The following is a 14,518-nucleotide window of genomic DNA, read 5'->3' on the forward strand; positions in this document are numbered from 1 at the left end:
CTCCTAGCACCGTTCAGGTACAGCAAAATTTAGTTCCCTGCAACTGTGACTGAGGAAGCTACCACCAGTAACAGTAAAGTCGACAGACGAGATAGTTAATGAGGTCACACCCATTCAGCTTATGGTTATCAAACAGGGAAACTACCTTAAAAACAAATGTTTCCAAAACATGGATTTATTAAAGAATGCACACAAACGTCTCATCATATCTTCATGTATACGCAGGCGTTCATGTTTACATGACATGTGACGTGTTGTGAAAATGTTCGTCCATCTATTGTATCCACTGTATTTCTATTTCCACGTGCTCATAAGACACTGCAAAACAGTGTGTTGCATTACAATCACACCGACTATAGATGAGTGCAACAAATATTTGGGTGGACTAGAGCTTGGTGGATTCAATTACAGACAATGTTAAGAATAAGGCAAAGTGTAGGCAAGAAATGCTGAACAGTCATTTATACATTAGGGTAGAAGCTCACCCCGGCCAGGCACTTCTCAAGTGTGTCCAGGATGATGAGCTGCGAGAGGTAGAGGTTCTTCTCTGCTGTGTCTCCAAATATCCTCTGCAGAAGAAAAAAAGTGAGAACAGGATTTAAAGCCAACAATATTTTCATTTAGACTTTATTTGTATAGCACAGCTCATAACTTAAAATATGTAGCTAAATGGGCTGAACAAACAAACATGTTCTTACACATTGTTCGCTTAGTGTCATTCAATTATATTTGCACTCAGGGGTCAAGTGTAAAAGACAAATGTATGATATCTACCCGTTTGTGTTTAATGAAGGTTGTGTTGTAAATTTTGCATTTGTTTGCGTTGAATTTATTGATTCATTGAGAGATATTGACCAGTGTTTCCCATACATAGACCAATGTGTGGCGCAGCGCCACTGAATCAACACTGAGCACCACAAATTGATTTTGCTTCTTTGTCTTTTTTTTTGCGATTTTTAAATATAAATATCGTTCCGTTCATTCATCTCCTCATAGCACTCTTTCTCCCTGACATTCTCGTTCACACACACATAAGCACACAAACACGCACACACAGATACAAGCGCAAATTCATGCCAGTGTTGCGTGCGTACACTTATAAACAGCAGATTCGCCCGCTCCTACTCTCAACGTGCCTATCAAAAGGAAAACCCGAAGCAGCGGTATTTTTGGCACAGAGAAGACGGTCGTGACCGTTTTACCAAAGTTTAGTATGATATACTGTGCTGAAAAACACCTGGCCAAAATTATTGTTAACTCAGAAAAAACTATGCGATTAATATGAAACACGGCCGTCAGAAACGTTTAACTTACGTTAAAACGTAAGTTTCTCAACAATGTCCTCTTATTGAATCCATAGTGGACCTAACCAAGTTACTAACAGAAATTATGAATATAACCCACGTATAATACTCCATTTGAACCAATGTTGTTTAAAAAGGAGCCATTGTTCAGAGCGAAAATTGTTTATTCACTTACTTTCACTGGGGTGAAAGCAAGTGAATAAGGTTTCAGCATAACAGTTTTAGCATAACTGAAACCGTTATGCTGGCAGTTAACAGTTGAACATGATGCTATGCCATTTGGTTTGTTTCAGATAGGTAAGAAATATGAAGCAAATGCAATTAAATCATTGCTCAATGCAAAACCTCTGAAAACCCTGAAAGGTTTTACATTTTAAAACTCAAAGTATCTCATGACTAACATACTTTGGTAAATGGTAAAGTGCACTCACCATGTTGTTGACAGTTTTGAGGATGTTGGTGAGGCCACTGATGACAAGAGAAAACTTGTACTTAGAGATGTTGATGAGACATTCCTTGTTGTGCTCTGTGCTGATTTTGGTGTGGGTATTCTGGTGTCCAACCTTAATTGGAAGCTGAGAGAGAAGACAGAGCAAAATTAGAGATCCCATTATGTTTTCAATTATAAAAAGTAAAACATTGTATGATATCTAGGAAACTTTTTTTATCTATATATATTTGTTCAGTTTGAACACATCAGATGCCATAAATGTAATTAAGCCCCACTCAAAAACACCAAAAGGCAATTACTAATATATATTCTTCTTTTGCTTTATCCTATTGTCATGCCTCATGGGCCATGGTTTGTATAGCAAATGCAACCATATCCCAAGTTGTTGGAAAGAAAACTCAGTTTTAATGTATGCATAGATCATTCATCTCGATAGTAGTCGTAGCTACAAGCCAATGTTTATTTGCACTAGTACATGACTATAGTTGTCATTAGAGAACATGAAGGTGCGCAGTTGTGTCGCAACAGTTTCGTTTTGGATACCACCTTTCTATGAAGGGTGAGCCTATTTTAGTTATTGAACAGTACAGACACACATTCGAATGGATGAATATAATTAGCCATGTCGTCCATGGTGATGAGGAGCACGGATTCACGGTGTAAGGTCCATTTACATGGATCGCGATGGTCATTACGATTTTTTTTCACACGACAATAAAACAAATCATTGCGTTAAATAGGACTGTACTAGGGATCTTAATTAGTCAACAATCAATAAATTGGTCTTTAAGAATTTGATAGATCACGTTGAATTTGATCGATCTTATGTTCTTGTAAAAATGTTGACCATGCCCACTGTAAACACTGAAGCCGTGAACAGCAAAACAACAACTACTACAATGATATCCCACATGAGCCATGATCATCAGACTATCTTGGCTAATAGTGGGTCGTCTTCTCAGTCACAACCTACCATCACCTCAGTGTCAGCACAGAAAAGTTGCGGCGGAAAACGCATTAATAAACTTCACCAAGGACTCTGCAAATTGATTGAGAAGAATATGCTGCAAATAAGTGCTGTCGATAGCAAGGGTTTTAGATCTCATTACATTTTATTGAACCAAGATATCGAATTCCGTCACGAGCCAGCATCACCAGGCGCCTAGAATCTCACTGCAACAAACTAAATGCAGAGCTGCTAACAAAGCTTGTCACCATTGACAACGATGCTCTACCAACGGACTGGTGGACCACCTTTACAGCAGAGAGCTACCTTGACAACACCTACCACTATACTTCGGCGACGACCGGCAAATTAACTCTTCGGTTCTGCTCACTCATAGCCTGCCAAGCAGGCATACAGCGTGCCTTCTCGCGGCAAAGCTGAATGAAGCCATACAGCAATTTGGACTTGAAGGCCGAGTCATTGGATGCGTCCATGACAACGCGGCCAACATCATGTCTGCCAACAATCCTCCCAGAGTCAGCTGGTCCTCTGTTGCCTGCTTCGCTCAAACCCCTCCAGCTGGCCATTCATGAGGGATTTGCACTACACCTGTATTGAGCAATCTCTGCTGCTGGCTAACTGGTTAGCCACTTCAATCATAGCACTGTGGCAAAAAAAGTGCTGCAGGAGAAACAGAAGCAATCAGGCCTCGCGATCGGGCCTTGGCTTATCCAATCATGTAAAACAAGATGGAACTCCGTCTGTGATATGTTTGATCGGCAGGTGGAACAGAGGTGGGCTGCTTCTGTCCTGCCCGATAGAACACCGACCAAGCTTCAAGATGTCAGGGTGCTAGAGCTGAACGAGTACTGGAAGCTGACACAGCACTGTTGGCAGCACTGAAGGATACCACCACTAGGTATAGGTACCGGAACTCAGCATTAAACAGGCCCAGAGTAAACAAATAACTGCAGACCACAGTTCCAAAGCGCCAACATTATCGGTTCGGCTCTCGAGATATTAAGAAAATATATTTATTATTGCTACGTAATTGTTATCTTGCACATTTTATCTCAAACTCAGTAAAGTTTTCAAGCCATGGGACCTTTAATAGAAACTTTCACTTTATGAGGTTTTCTAACATTAGTATGTGTTCCCCTAGCCTGTCTATGGTCCCCCAGAAGCTAGAAATGGTGTTAGGTGTTAAACGAGCACTTGGTATCGTGCTCTGCCTTTGAAAAAAACAAAGCTCAGACGCGCCGAGCATGTCCCCGTATGTCGTCATACGGCGACATGTTACCTCCCCTTTCTCTGCTTGTCTCCTTTAATAGGTCCATACTTTGCCCGCCCAGAGAGCGCTCTCTGTGTGTGTGTGTGTGTGTGTGTGTGTGTGTGTGTGTGTGTGTGTGTGTGTGTGTGTGTGTGTGTGTGTGTGTGTGTGTGTGTGTGTGTGTGTGTACACACTTAACACAAGTGGTGTACACTTCTTTGTTATTTGGATAACCGTTCTGCTGTTGGTGTTATTACGCATAACACGTCTGGTATTTCCACAACGAGACTCGTATAAGGGTTTATCTCAGCCATGGTTGAGAAGGAATGTGGGGAAAGGAACTTTGGCTTTGACTCCCTGAAGTACATGAACCTCGACATGGAGGAGAAAGGGATTGTTGCCCGCGATTGTCTCCCGCCGGCGCAGGCAGTGGTGCCTCGGCGCTGCCCGCTGCCGAGGCGGTGGTGCCTCGGGAGCGGGCAGCAGGGCTCCGGCGGGAGACAATCGCGGTCAACAATCGGGGGCAACAATCCCTTTCTTCTCCATGTGTGGTACAGTCACTTCAGGTTGATGTGGAAGTGGAAGAACCAGAGACGTCGGAGAACCCGACACAGTCGTTTGAGATTCATAATATCGTCTGGATGCGCACACAGCTTTTGGCTGTGATAATATATATCATATGATATAGATATGTATAATATCATATTTTTAAGATATAGAGCTCCAGGACCGGATCACCCGGAGTGTTCCAGAATATTTACAGAACACGGCCAAAAGCTGTGTGCGCCTCGCCATTGTGATTCATCCACTGTAAACACGAGCGCATGGTTCCATGGCTGCAAGCTGCTCAGGGCCACACCCCCAACCTTCACCTTGTGGAGGCTCCACGTTGTAGATGGCAAACGTGCCATCTATAAACGGCACGTTTGTGGAAAGCTCATTGTGGGACTGGCTCGTAGTGGCTGTAATTCAGCACCAAGGCTGAATTTCTTGAACGTCTTCAAGTACTGTATTAGGGGCCCACCAACATCTATATAAAAGCATGCCATTGGACCTTTAAGCAATACGATTTAAACATTCTATGATGCACTCTAGCTCTTCATGATCCAATAGAGATCTCTCTATGAGCGCATGTGTGCGAGCCAGGGGGAGGGGCAACTCTATAGCTAGTCGCATCTACACACTTCAACACCCTGCAACACGTGCACACACACACACACAACAATGGCGGATATAACTAAAAGTTTGAATACATTTCACAAAAGTGGACACAGACAATATTCGTTGCCTCAAGTGCAACAAGTCTTTTTCATGTGAAAAATACTTGAAGTAAGACCCTTTTGTGTTTAACGTCTGAAAAGGCTTTCAGTATGAAAATATCAGACTTGGCCACGCAGCTTCATCCATTGGGACCCATTATATAAAACTGAACAACACCTAGAATCAAATCTTCCTCGTGGCTCGTCTGGTGTGACCCACTTTACATTGAAGCCCTGCCGTGACAGAGTTGGACTCGGACCATGAGTGGATCTAAAACCCACTGACTTCCTCCGAACAGCACTTACGTGATATTAAGGCTACCAGCTAGAAAAGGGTGCACTGTCGCCGATGAAGTTATCTTGAGATAACGTGCATCTTTGTATTTTTTCATTTCATTCATCATCGACCAATTGATTGTACCTTGAGTTTGATGAATTTTAGTCGCCCAGGGATTTCTTTGGTTAACTACAGCCCTAGATTTAAGCGTCATTTGTTTGAAATGCCATGGCCATCCGTAAACTATATAAGTGATTGAAATGCTCTGTGACATATCCGTTTCTAGTTGACTGCATGACTCCAAGATAATTTTAGAATGCAACAATTCTCAAAAGACAGAGAAACTTTGGGAGGGAGCGAGTATTTTTAGTATTGACTTGAAAATCCTTTTCCAACTCTCTGATCATGCCTAGTACAGTTTTTTACTCCTCTTTATCTTGTTTCATTAGGTTATTATAATGCAGTTCTCATTTTTCACAATTGTTTAACTGGGATTGAGTTTACTTTTTTGGTGGGAACCCTGCAACTGGCTATCTCTTCAATGTTAAAAAATATTTTCAACATCCCCTAATTCACCATGCCAAAGTCAGCTGCAAAATTCAATGTGTGAATTTCTGCATTAACATCGGGGGGGGACCAAAGGAAGAGCAATCGATCCTAGATTACGGTCAAGCAAGGGAGTAGGGTCCAGCTGCAGCCCCGGAGAACAACACCCTGGCGTGACAACAACCCAGGCGCAACGGAAGTACTCTGGTGTGACGGAAGTGATTTATTTTTTAAACCTTTTTTACACACTGCAGAAACCAAAGATCAACCATGGAAGTGAGACTGTCAATATGCTTAAAATATTGAGTAATATTCATGTTAAAGCCGTGCCGTGGTTTACTTTTCGCCAAATTCGAATATAATAATACCGTGCCCTTTTTGAAAAATTTGCTGCCCTTCGTTCATGGAAGTAAGTGAGAGTTAAGTTCGGGGGTGTTCTCCGGGGCTGCAGCTGGATACTATTGAAGCAAGGAGAACGAGCAGGTGTTAAACAGAATTCTGTGACCCACCGAAAGGTGACCCCAGGGGGCGTTGTTGCACACTTTCTGCAACATGCACGAGTTTGAAGCGTAGACAGGCATGAAGTCGTGCACGTGTGGAAACATGCACAAGCTTAAAACTTAACGTTTTTATTGTCATCGATGACTCGGATTGGGGTATTCGTTTTGTGACATTGGGCGCACGTTAAGTGGCTGGAGCTAAACGCTGGAAATGCCTCTGTGGTGGCATAACGAGAGCATAACGAGAGCGTAACGAGGGCGCAGAGCCAACACTATTCCGCACCGAGTGGCATGATACAGATATGAGGATGACAAATTAAATGCAGGTTGCTGTCGGGCGCTTCTTCCCAAGGCACGCCCACTGGAACTACAGGCTGCCGCCACTTCAGATTCGCAATACTGTCGGCTCTGCGCCCCAGCATCACACCAAACGTAGGGAAAGGGACCTCGGATCGCCCCAAATTGGTAACCTAATAAATGGGCTCCTTAACCCACTACAATTACCCTTACGCTGCATGTAATTCCAGCCAAGTCACTGCAATCACACACACACTTCACATACAGGAATAAGTTCATCGTTTGTTTCATACTGCAGCAAATAAACTAAAATGTGTGCATTATAACAAAAACATAAATAAAACATAAGATCCCCCTCCCCACCTTGTTATTAAATGTGCTTAATAAATATATTTTGTTTTATTTGATTAGCATTTTACAGACCGATACAATGGATAGTGCGTTCAGTAAGGTCCACCACCGTTGCTTCTCTCCCCATAAAAAGCTAGTCAGTGTTTAATGACGTTGATTTACCTTTAAGCATTTCAGGGCTCCAGACTAACTTTTATCACTAGGATCACTGTGGCCCCTAACTGAAAATTTTAGGGGCACAATCAGACATTTTAGGGGCAAACCATAAAACAACATGCTAATGTGATTCTCATTTTTTTTTCAGTGTATTACTAATACATATATTGATAATTGTTTCTAATTCTGTGTCACATTTTATTGTGATTCTCATCTATACCAACTGTTTCCACGTGTGCGCTCATGCGTTTCACAAGCACGGAAGTGACAGTTTCACGGGAGTGCGCCCGTTTGTCGTGCCGCTTGACAGGACGCTGCGCCTCTCTGCCTGCTCGCCTCTCCATTGAGAATGCAGCAGGCGTGACAAACGCCTCCCGTGTGAAAAGCCCTTTATGGCACATAATGTCCTGACCGGGATCGGGTGCCTGAGACTTGAGTCTCACCCGTCGGGTCCCCGACGGGTGACCCGCACAATTTGGGTGAAACGGGTGAAAAAGAATGCAGGTCCACTGTGTTGCACACGGGTGCCGGTCGGGTCGGACGCCGGAACGGCGCGGGTTTTGTGATTGCGAGCGAGACTTCTCCGATGCTGGATATGTTATTCAGGAGCGGAGGAGTCAACTAAAACCATTAACAGGGGATGATTTGCTTTTTTTGCACAGCAATCTAAAGCACCACGCCAAACACCACATAGTGTAATTCCCCGACGTTCCAGCTAATGTGTCTAATTTTCCTTCGGGTGCGGGTCGGGCGTCGATATCAATTTATAGCCGGTCGGGGGGGGACTTTGCAGGGGACTTTGGTATGTTGGGGACGTTGAAATATTTAAGTTTAATCTTTTAATGTTGAATATTTGATTATGATTTTTTTTTTTCAAAATCTGTTGACACAGACTTACTTCCATATATCTCTGACCAAAACCTTCCTGCCATCCAGGAGAGTATTTAAGCCCTGTCCACACAGAAACGATTTTTTTGTGAAAACGCATAAGTCTTTATGCACGTTTGGGCCGACCGTCGAGTCGGATCCGGCGTTTTCGGTGCCTGAAAACACACTTTTCTGAAACCAGGTCCCAGGGTGGATAAGTTAAAAACGTACCTAGCGGATAAATGATATAGTTCTGTCTTAAAACTGCCGCAAGTATACAGTGTGCGTCTACACTGAGCCCTGCATTTATTTTGGAATTTTCACAAAGAAAACACAAGAAACAGAAATAAAACTTAGCAGAAAGTAGGGCTGAAAAAAAAAAAAAGAAGTCATAATCACGATTATTTTGGTCAATATTTTAAATCACGATTATTCAAACTATTATTTTTGAAACATTTTTTGCAACCCTTCTATAAGACATTTCATGAATAACAAATATACTTTATAAAAAAATATATAGCAGAAAGATTACAGTTAGCAGGCCAATTACAAATGCAACTGCACTCAAATGCAACAAACAAATGCAATGGGAATGTCACACAAATGCAACGAGATACACAAACAGATGCAATGAGATTACTCTCACACAACCTGAATCTCCAAAAGTATTCCAAATGTGACGTATGCACACTTTAATATAATTGTTGAAGTATTACAAATATTTTTTACATGCATCTAGAGAACATTCAATATACACAAACATAAGTCAAAGCAAAAATATGATGCACCCTGTAGAATTCCTTATTATTGAGGTGAAATTAATATAACCTTCTGTTACACTCGACTATATAATATATGGATTTCGGGCTGAGAGTTCTAAGGAAGTGATATTTCAAAGGTTATGGTTAGGCCTGGGACGGTATATATCTTTTCTTACAGCGGTGAAAAGGGAACGCATCACCGCAGTATGGTGATTTACCGTCACAACAGATTATTTGTATCTGTACAAAATCAAGTAAGTACTATAACTATGAATGTAGGACCTGACAATATCGGAACAGATCTGAGCAGCACCCAGGGATAGAGGGAGAACCTTGAATAGGATAACAAATCCCATATATGAACCATGTATACATAACTTCAGTGTATTATAAACAACTTAACATTTTAACCAGGCACCCAGTGTAAATAAATAAGGGGAGCACTGCTTGTGAGGCTAAATTGAGTGTGTGTGTGAAACAGTCAATGTGCAACAGCGCCATCAATTCCACAGCACGGACCATATCCGCATCTTTGTCCATCCATGCGCGGGAAAGTTAAAATATTTGCAATGTTTAAGTGAAGTGTTTTCACAGGAAAGGGTATATATTAAAAGATAGATCATTCGATTTTCTAAATCGATATTGGAACATTCAAATGAATCTTGATTTTATTCAGAAAATCAATGCAATTTTAAAGAAAAATGCAATAAATAAACATTTTAAAAATGTAAGGCAATAATAAAAACTCAGTTATCTTCATCTTATGCGAGTGCCATTGCTAACATAGTGCTTTTAAATTACTGCGGAGCGAGCGCCCAAGTGAATCAAAGAGAAAAAGCAATACTTCGGCATACCTACGCAGGTATGAATGTATGTCAGATAACATGACATGGCCCCTTAAAAAGGCTGGGTAGACAACCAAATATTAGCTTGATAACACATTTCTGGCTATCCGCATGTAAAAACAAAATGTTTTTCTCACTCCACGCCTGATGAACAATAAAGTCTACATGCATGTTAAAAGCGATTAACATCAGCAGCGATACGAATATGAGGATGAGGATGAGGAGGAATACTCAACCTGTGTAGACTAGTGAAGACGAGTTTATGCTCTGACCTTTCACCAAAATATCCTATGCATTTAGAGGATTCAACTATATTGGAGATTTACTATTCAATCCATGAGTTAAATAGTGCAGCGAATGGCTGTTCGCAAATGAGGGGGTATTATGTTAAGTGGGTCTGCTTTGGAGCATTTAGCGTAAAAATATCTAAGCTAGTAGCTTGGTGCAAATAAAATGTGTGTCGCCTTTTTGCAAAGCAAAAATAATAAGGAAATTCGAATTGACTATCCAAGTCATCTTCTCCTTGTGATCACTTTATTCTAAGTCTTATATTATAAGTTACCAAGTGAAAAGACATTTAAACAAATATAAATTGCAGACCGCCTGCTACGCCATCTGACCAAAGCAGGCAGTGCCAATATTTCAACCCCCATTAAGTTTAGTAGTATTACTAGCAATATGCTGTACCCCATTAAAAACAAGCAAAAGATCACGTCTCGGCTATCCGGGGGGAGAAAGTGTAATGCGCGCCGGTCCGAGGCCAACACCCAGTTGGTGGGCTGAATGAAAAAGAGCGATGTGCGGCCAATCAGCGTGGTAGAGGGGGAGGGATTGGAAGAGCTAGCTTAGTACCATGACCCCAAATAAGTCATTCCATCGAGAGCTACTGTGACTAAACCCATGGAAAAACACAAGAGAGGGATGAGCAAACGATGAACTGATAAAAATGTGGCAATAAACTTCATTAAAGCCAACAGAATATAAAAGGAAAGACATTCATAAAACAATGCATTAAAATGTCAGCACTTCGAAATGCAGTGCCAAAGCTCGTTGAGTCAATGGAGCGCCGGACTAAAAAGGACAGTGCCCCTTTCTTGTATTTCCAATAATTCAGTGTTTTTTTCTGAAAAATGTAATTAATGGTTTCGGTTAATTTTGCTTTCGATAGACCAACACCCATTGATGGGTGTTGGCCTATCGAAAGCAAAATTACCCAAAACTTACATCAACTAACTCGTTCTATGATATTATTATATCAATGCTGACTTTTCCCCATAACAAATATGTCTCACAAATGTTACAATAAAGTAGTGTATTTATTTTTTTTACATATCGATACTGAATATATGTTTGTGTCTTATAAAGGCTGTTTTGTCAATTTTGCATTGGATTTATTGAGATTTCGCCAGAACCTACCTCTACTAAAACCTCTCTCTCTTTGCTCTACTTCACTTTATTGGCATCAAATATTGATCCAGGTACTCATCAGATGTTGTTCTATGGCCCTATAGTACTATAGGGTTACCAACTGAGAATGCAGAAGGTGGAATTCACCCTAAAACATGATTTATTTCAGGTGGAAATTAAATCTTCCACTTATGCTGTTTTCTAGTTTTACTCACTCTAACAAAAAACTATCCACATTGAATATTTCACTTGCACAACAATTGTTCTTTTGGTTCCAAGATTACATATAGCTCTTGCAGTTTGGGTGATACAATCCATTTACGTTGGGTATGTTATTTTCATAAGAAAACTCGGAAATAAGCATAGTAATGAAGAGGTTAATAAAATAAACATTGAATGCCCTTAATGTTCTTGTGTCAAACTCACATTGCCATACAGAGATCTAGAGTTCTCAACCGAGTCATTCGTTATTTCATACAATTATAATATTAAAAAGATTACTGTCATGGTTTCCATTATTTTTATTATATCCTACCTTTTCTCCTTTTATAGTATAATATAGGACATTCCTAGTGTAATCCCTCAAACGTTAACACTACAGCCATTTGGTCTGAGGCATAATATCTACCAAAGAGGCTACAACGCGCGACATACAGTTCTGATGGTAAGTGATATACAACTCGATAAATAAATAGATACAGCTTCCCATTGCAAGATGCAGTTTAAGAGTAAACTAATGTCAGTCAAATGTCAAAATTATCCATGTTTTCTCAAAATGAAAATATTTTCCACGCAAAGATGGAGCAAATAGTACTTTGCTCCTCTCGCAAAAGCTTTTGGACCCCCAACTGTTACAGCTGGATGTTTAACCTCCTCAAGATGTGAATAATTAATAAATCGTACACAAACTAAAAACATCACCCATATGTTAAATGGACTGTCCCTTCCCGGCGAGGAAGGTTGAATTCTGTTTCCAGACGTCGTTGAACATAGTTTGGCAGACAGTCAATATGATAACTAAATGATGCATATTTCATACAACACCAAATATTCACTCTTATTGCTTTCAACAGCAATAGTGATGACGACGATTATGATCTTAACCTTGCAGTATGCATTTGACTGTGGTTCTGTGGTGATGTGCTTATTGTCCCAGCCCCTAGTTATGGCCCAAGCCAACTTTGTTATACTTTTTTCGTTTAGCAAGTAAGCATAATACAATACATCTGAGAAGCGTAATCCATAACCCTCTAGGAAACAGCAATCAACATGAACTGCTCTCCAGACACAGCTCCCAAAATCATGGCGTTAACATACCCTCTCATCATCACTTTGTGGTGACGTGCCTCCAGAAAGGTACTTTGTCTTCACAAAATTACCCGACTGTTATTTAGTAACAGTGACCAGTTACTATGCTTATCATAGAAGTCAAACTCAAATGTCTAAACATGTTTGGTTTAAAATCCCCTTTCAAATTAGACCCAGCCCCAACAGTATTCCTTTGAAATTATGACAACTCAGATTTGGTTCGGTAATCAAACTGTTTCAGCTTCAGATAGAAGATCAGCATTTCATTTCAAGTTGTTAAAGTGTGAAGGCTTTATTGTCATGGAACTTATTAAATGAACATGCTAGTAAATATTCTAAATATTTTTCGCTGTAGTCCTACCTTTAGTATGTAGTTACAGAAAGGAAAGTATGTCATAACATGGAAGGTAGGCCTGACTTTCTGGATGTGGCTAATTTGAATGAAAGAGGTGGATTTAAATCAGCCTTAATCTGTTTAAACCGGTATGATCCCAGATCAGCCACTTAGGAGCAATCCACAATCCGTGGCCCTTGACACCAACACCAAATAAGTTGGGAGACATGCACACTGCCAACACATTCGTATGTAAAATTGTACCAAATAATATAGTAAACACTTGTTACACTCATTGTTTGAGACAACAGCTATACGGATTGGTTAAAGCTTTTCATAAGGTCGTATACAAATGTGTGCTACAGTGTAAGTTGCATCCAAGTTAAAGAGTCATCAGCAAACCGTTCATCGCAATATTGATCTGCAATGAAATTCGTTGCGTTTATCGGGTAACTATAATCCATTTTACAAAAAGGTAGAAAGCATCTTAGCATTTATACAAAACTAACTCGTATTAATTGGTTACTTCGGTCTGAAGATTTCCCTTCCGTTTCTCTTATATCAATGCAGTTAGAGATAACCCAATCACATCTCATTTGTTTACATTAGCTAGCAAGCTAATGCTGGCTACCTAGCTGAAATGTAAGGGAACGTTAGCTCTCTGCCTAAATACGTACAGAACAGGTTCATCATTTTTACAAAGAGAAAATGTAAAAAATCATTCAACTAACTAGGCTACGCAAAAACCTTGACCTTTCTTTGGTACATCGTGTATCTCCTTGAATGATCATAAAAACAGCGAGCTCCTCCTTTGCATTTTTAGCTGGTACAGGGAATAATGCGAACAATCTGAGCACTTTGGTCTTAAAAAATGCCCTGAAGTTTTAGAGAAAATATATATACACATTTAGTTTGAATGCTTGTTGTATCAGCCAAAGTGGCCAACCCACTGGAACAGCTTGGTACATCATTTCATGGGATCATACATGCTCATCTTACCTGATCATCAAATCTATTAATGACGGCCTGGACCCATTCCACTGGTTTATGTGCCGCCATGGCAGGGCGGATGGCAACCGCGGTTGCTCTCCTTAAAAAACCAAAGTATGCAACAGAACCTGATAATTCTATTTATGCATGAAATTGCGTCCTTAGTCGATTAAAAGGACGAGAGCTGCTAGTTATTTTTTCCTTTCAGCAAGATTCACCATGCCACCGCCATGACACACCACCGGAAGTCTTCCTCGGCTAAATTATTGGGAGGTTTCGGAGCGCGTGCGTCAACTACGTATTATTTTATTCATGGCCCTATAATAGGCAAAAATAGTATACAATATATTTATCCAACCTCCTGGAATTCATTTAACTAATGCAAACGTTTGTATGTTTAGTCTTTGTAATTACTTTATACCTGCATACGTTTATTTGCATTTTCTATGATTTAGATAATTAAAAGACATATTCAAATATCTATCCTTAATGGCAAAAAGCACCATCTTACCATCAACGGTGGACGAGCACAACTGGGAAAGTCGCAGGGGGCAAAACCAAACGACAGTCATAACCGTCTGTTTGTGAAGCTCACCTAGAACAGACGAACATGTCATTCCTCTATTGGCCGTTAGGTGGTTCGCAATAG

The 14,518-nt window shown here is 40.5% G+C and overlaps 1 protein-coding gene across 4 annotated transcripts in view; it reads right to left on the reverse strand.

Moving 5' to 3' along the window:
- nf1a (neurofibromin 1a) overlaps positions 1-14,096 on the reverse strand; it is a 67,050-nt gene extending 52,954 nt beyond the window's left edge. For all 4 annotated transcript variants that reach the window (XM_079733124.1, XM_079733122.1, XM_079733123.1 and 1 more), the window contains exons 1-3: positions 13,879-14,096; positions 1,736-1,879; positions 486-569 (exon numbers count right to left, since the gene is read on the reverse strand). In XM_079733124.1, the coding sequence (XP_079589250.1) occupies positions 486-569; positions 1,736-1,879; positions 13,879-13,938 (288 nt within the window). In that variant the 5' untranslated portion in view covers positions 13,939-14,096. The remainder of the gene's footprint in view (positions 1-485; positions 570-1,735; positions 1,880-13,878) is intronic.
- Between the last annotated feature and the right edge of the window lie 422 nt (positions 14,097-14,518).

Source organism: Pollachius pollachius (genome assembly GCF_949987615.1).
Source record: "Pollachius pollachius genome assembly, chromosome: 3".
NCBI classification, from domain to species: Eukaryota; Metazoa; Chordata; class Actinopteri; order Gadiformes; family Gadidae; genus Pollachius; species Pollachius pollachius.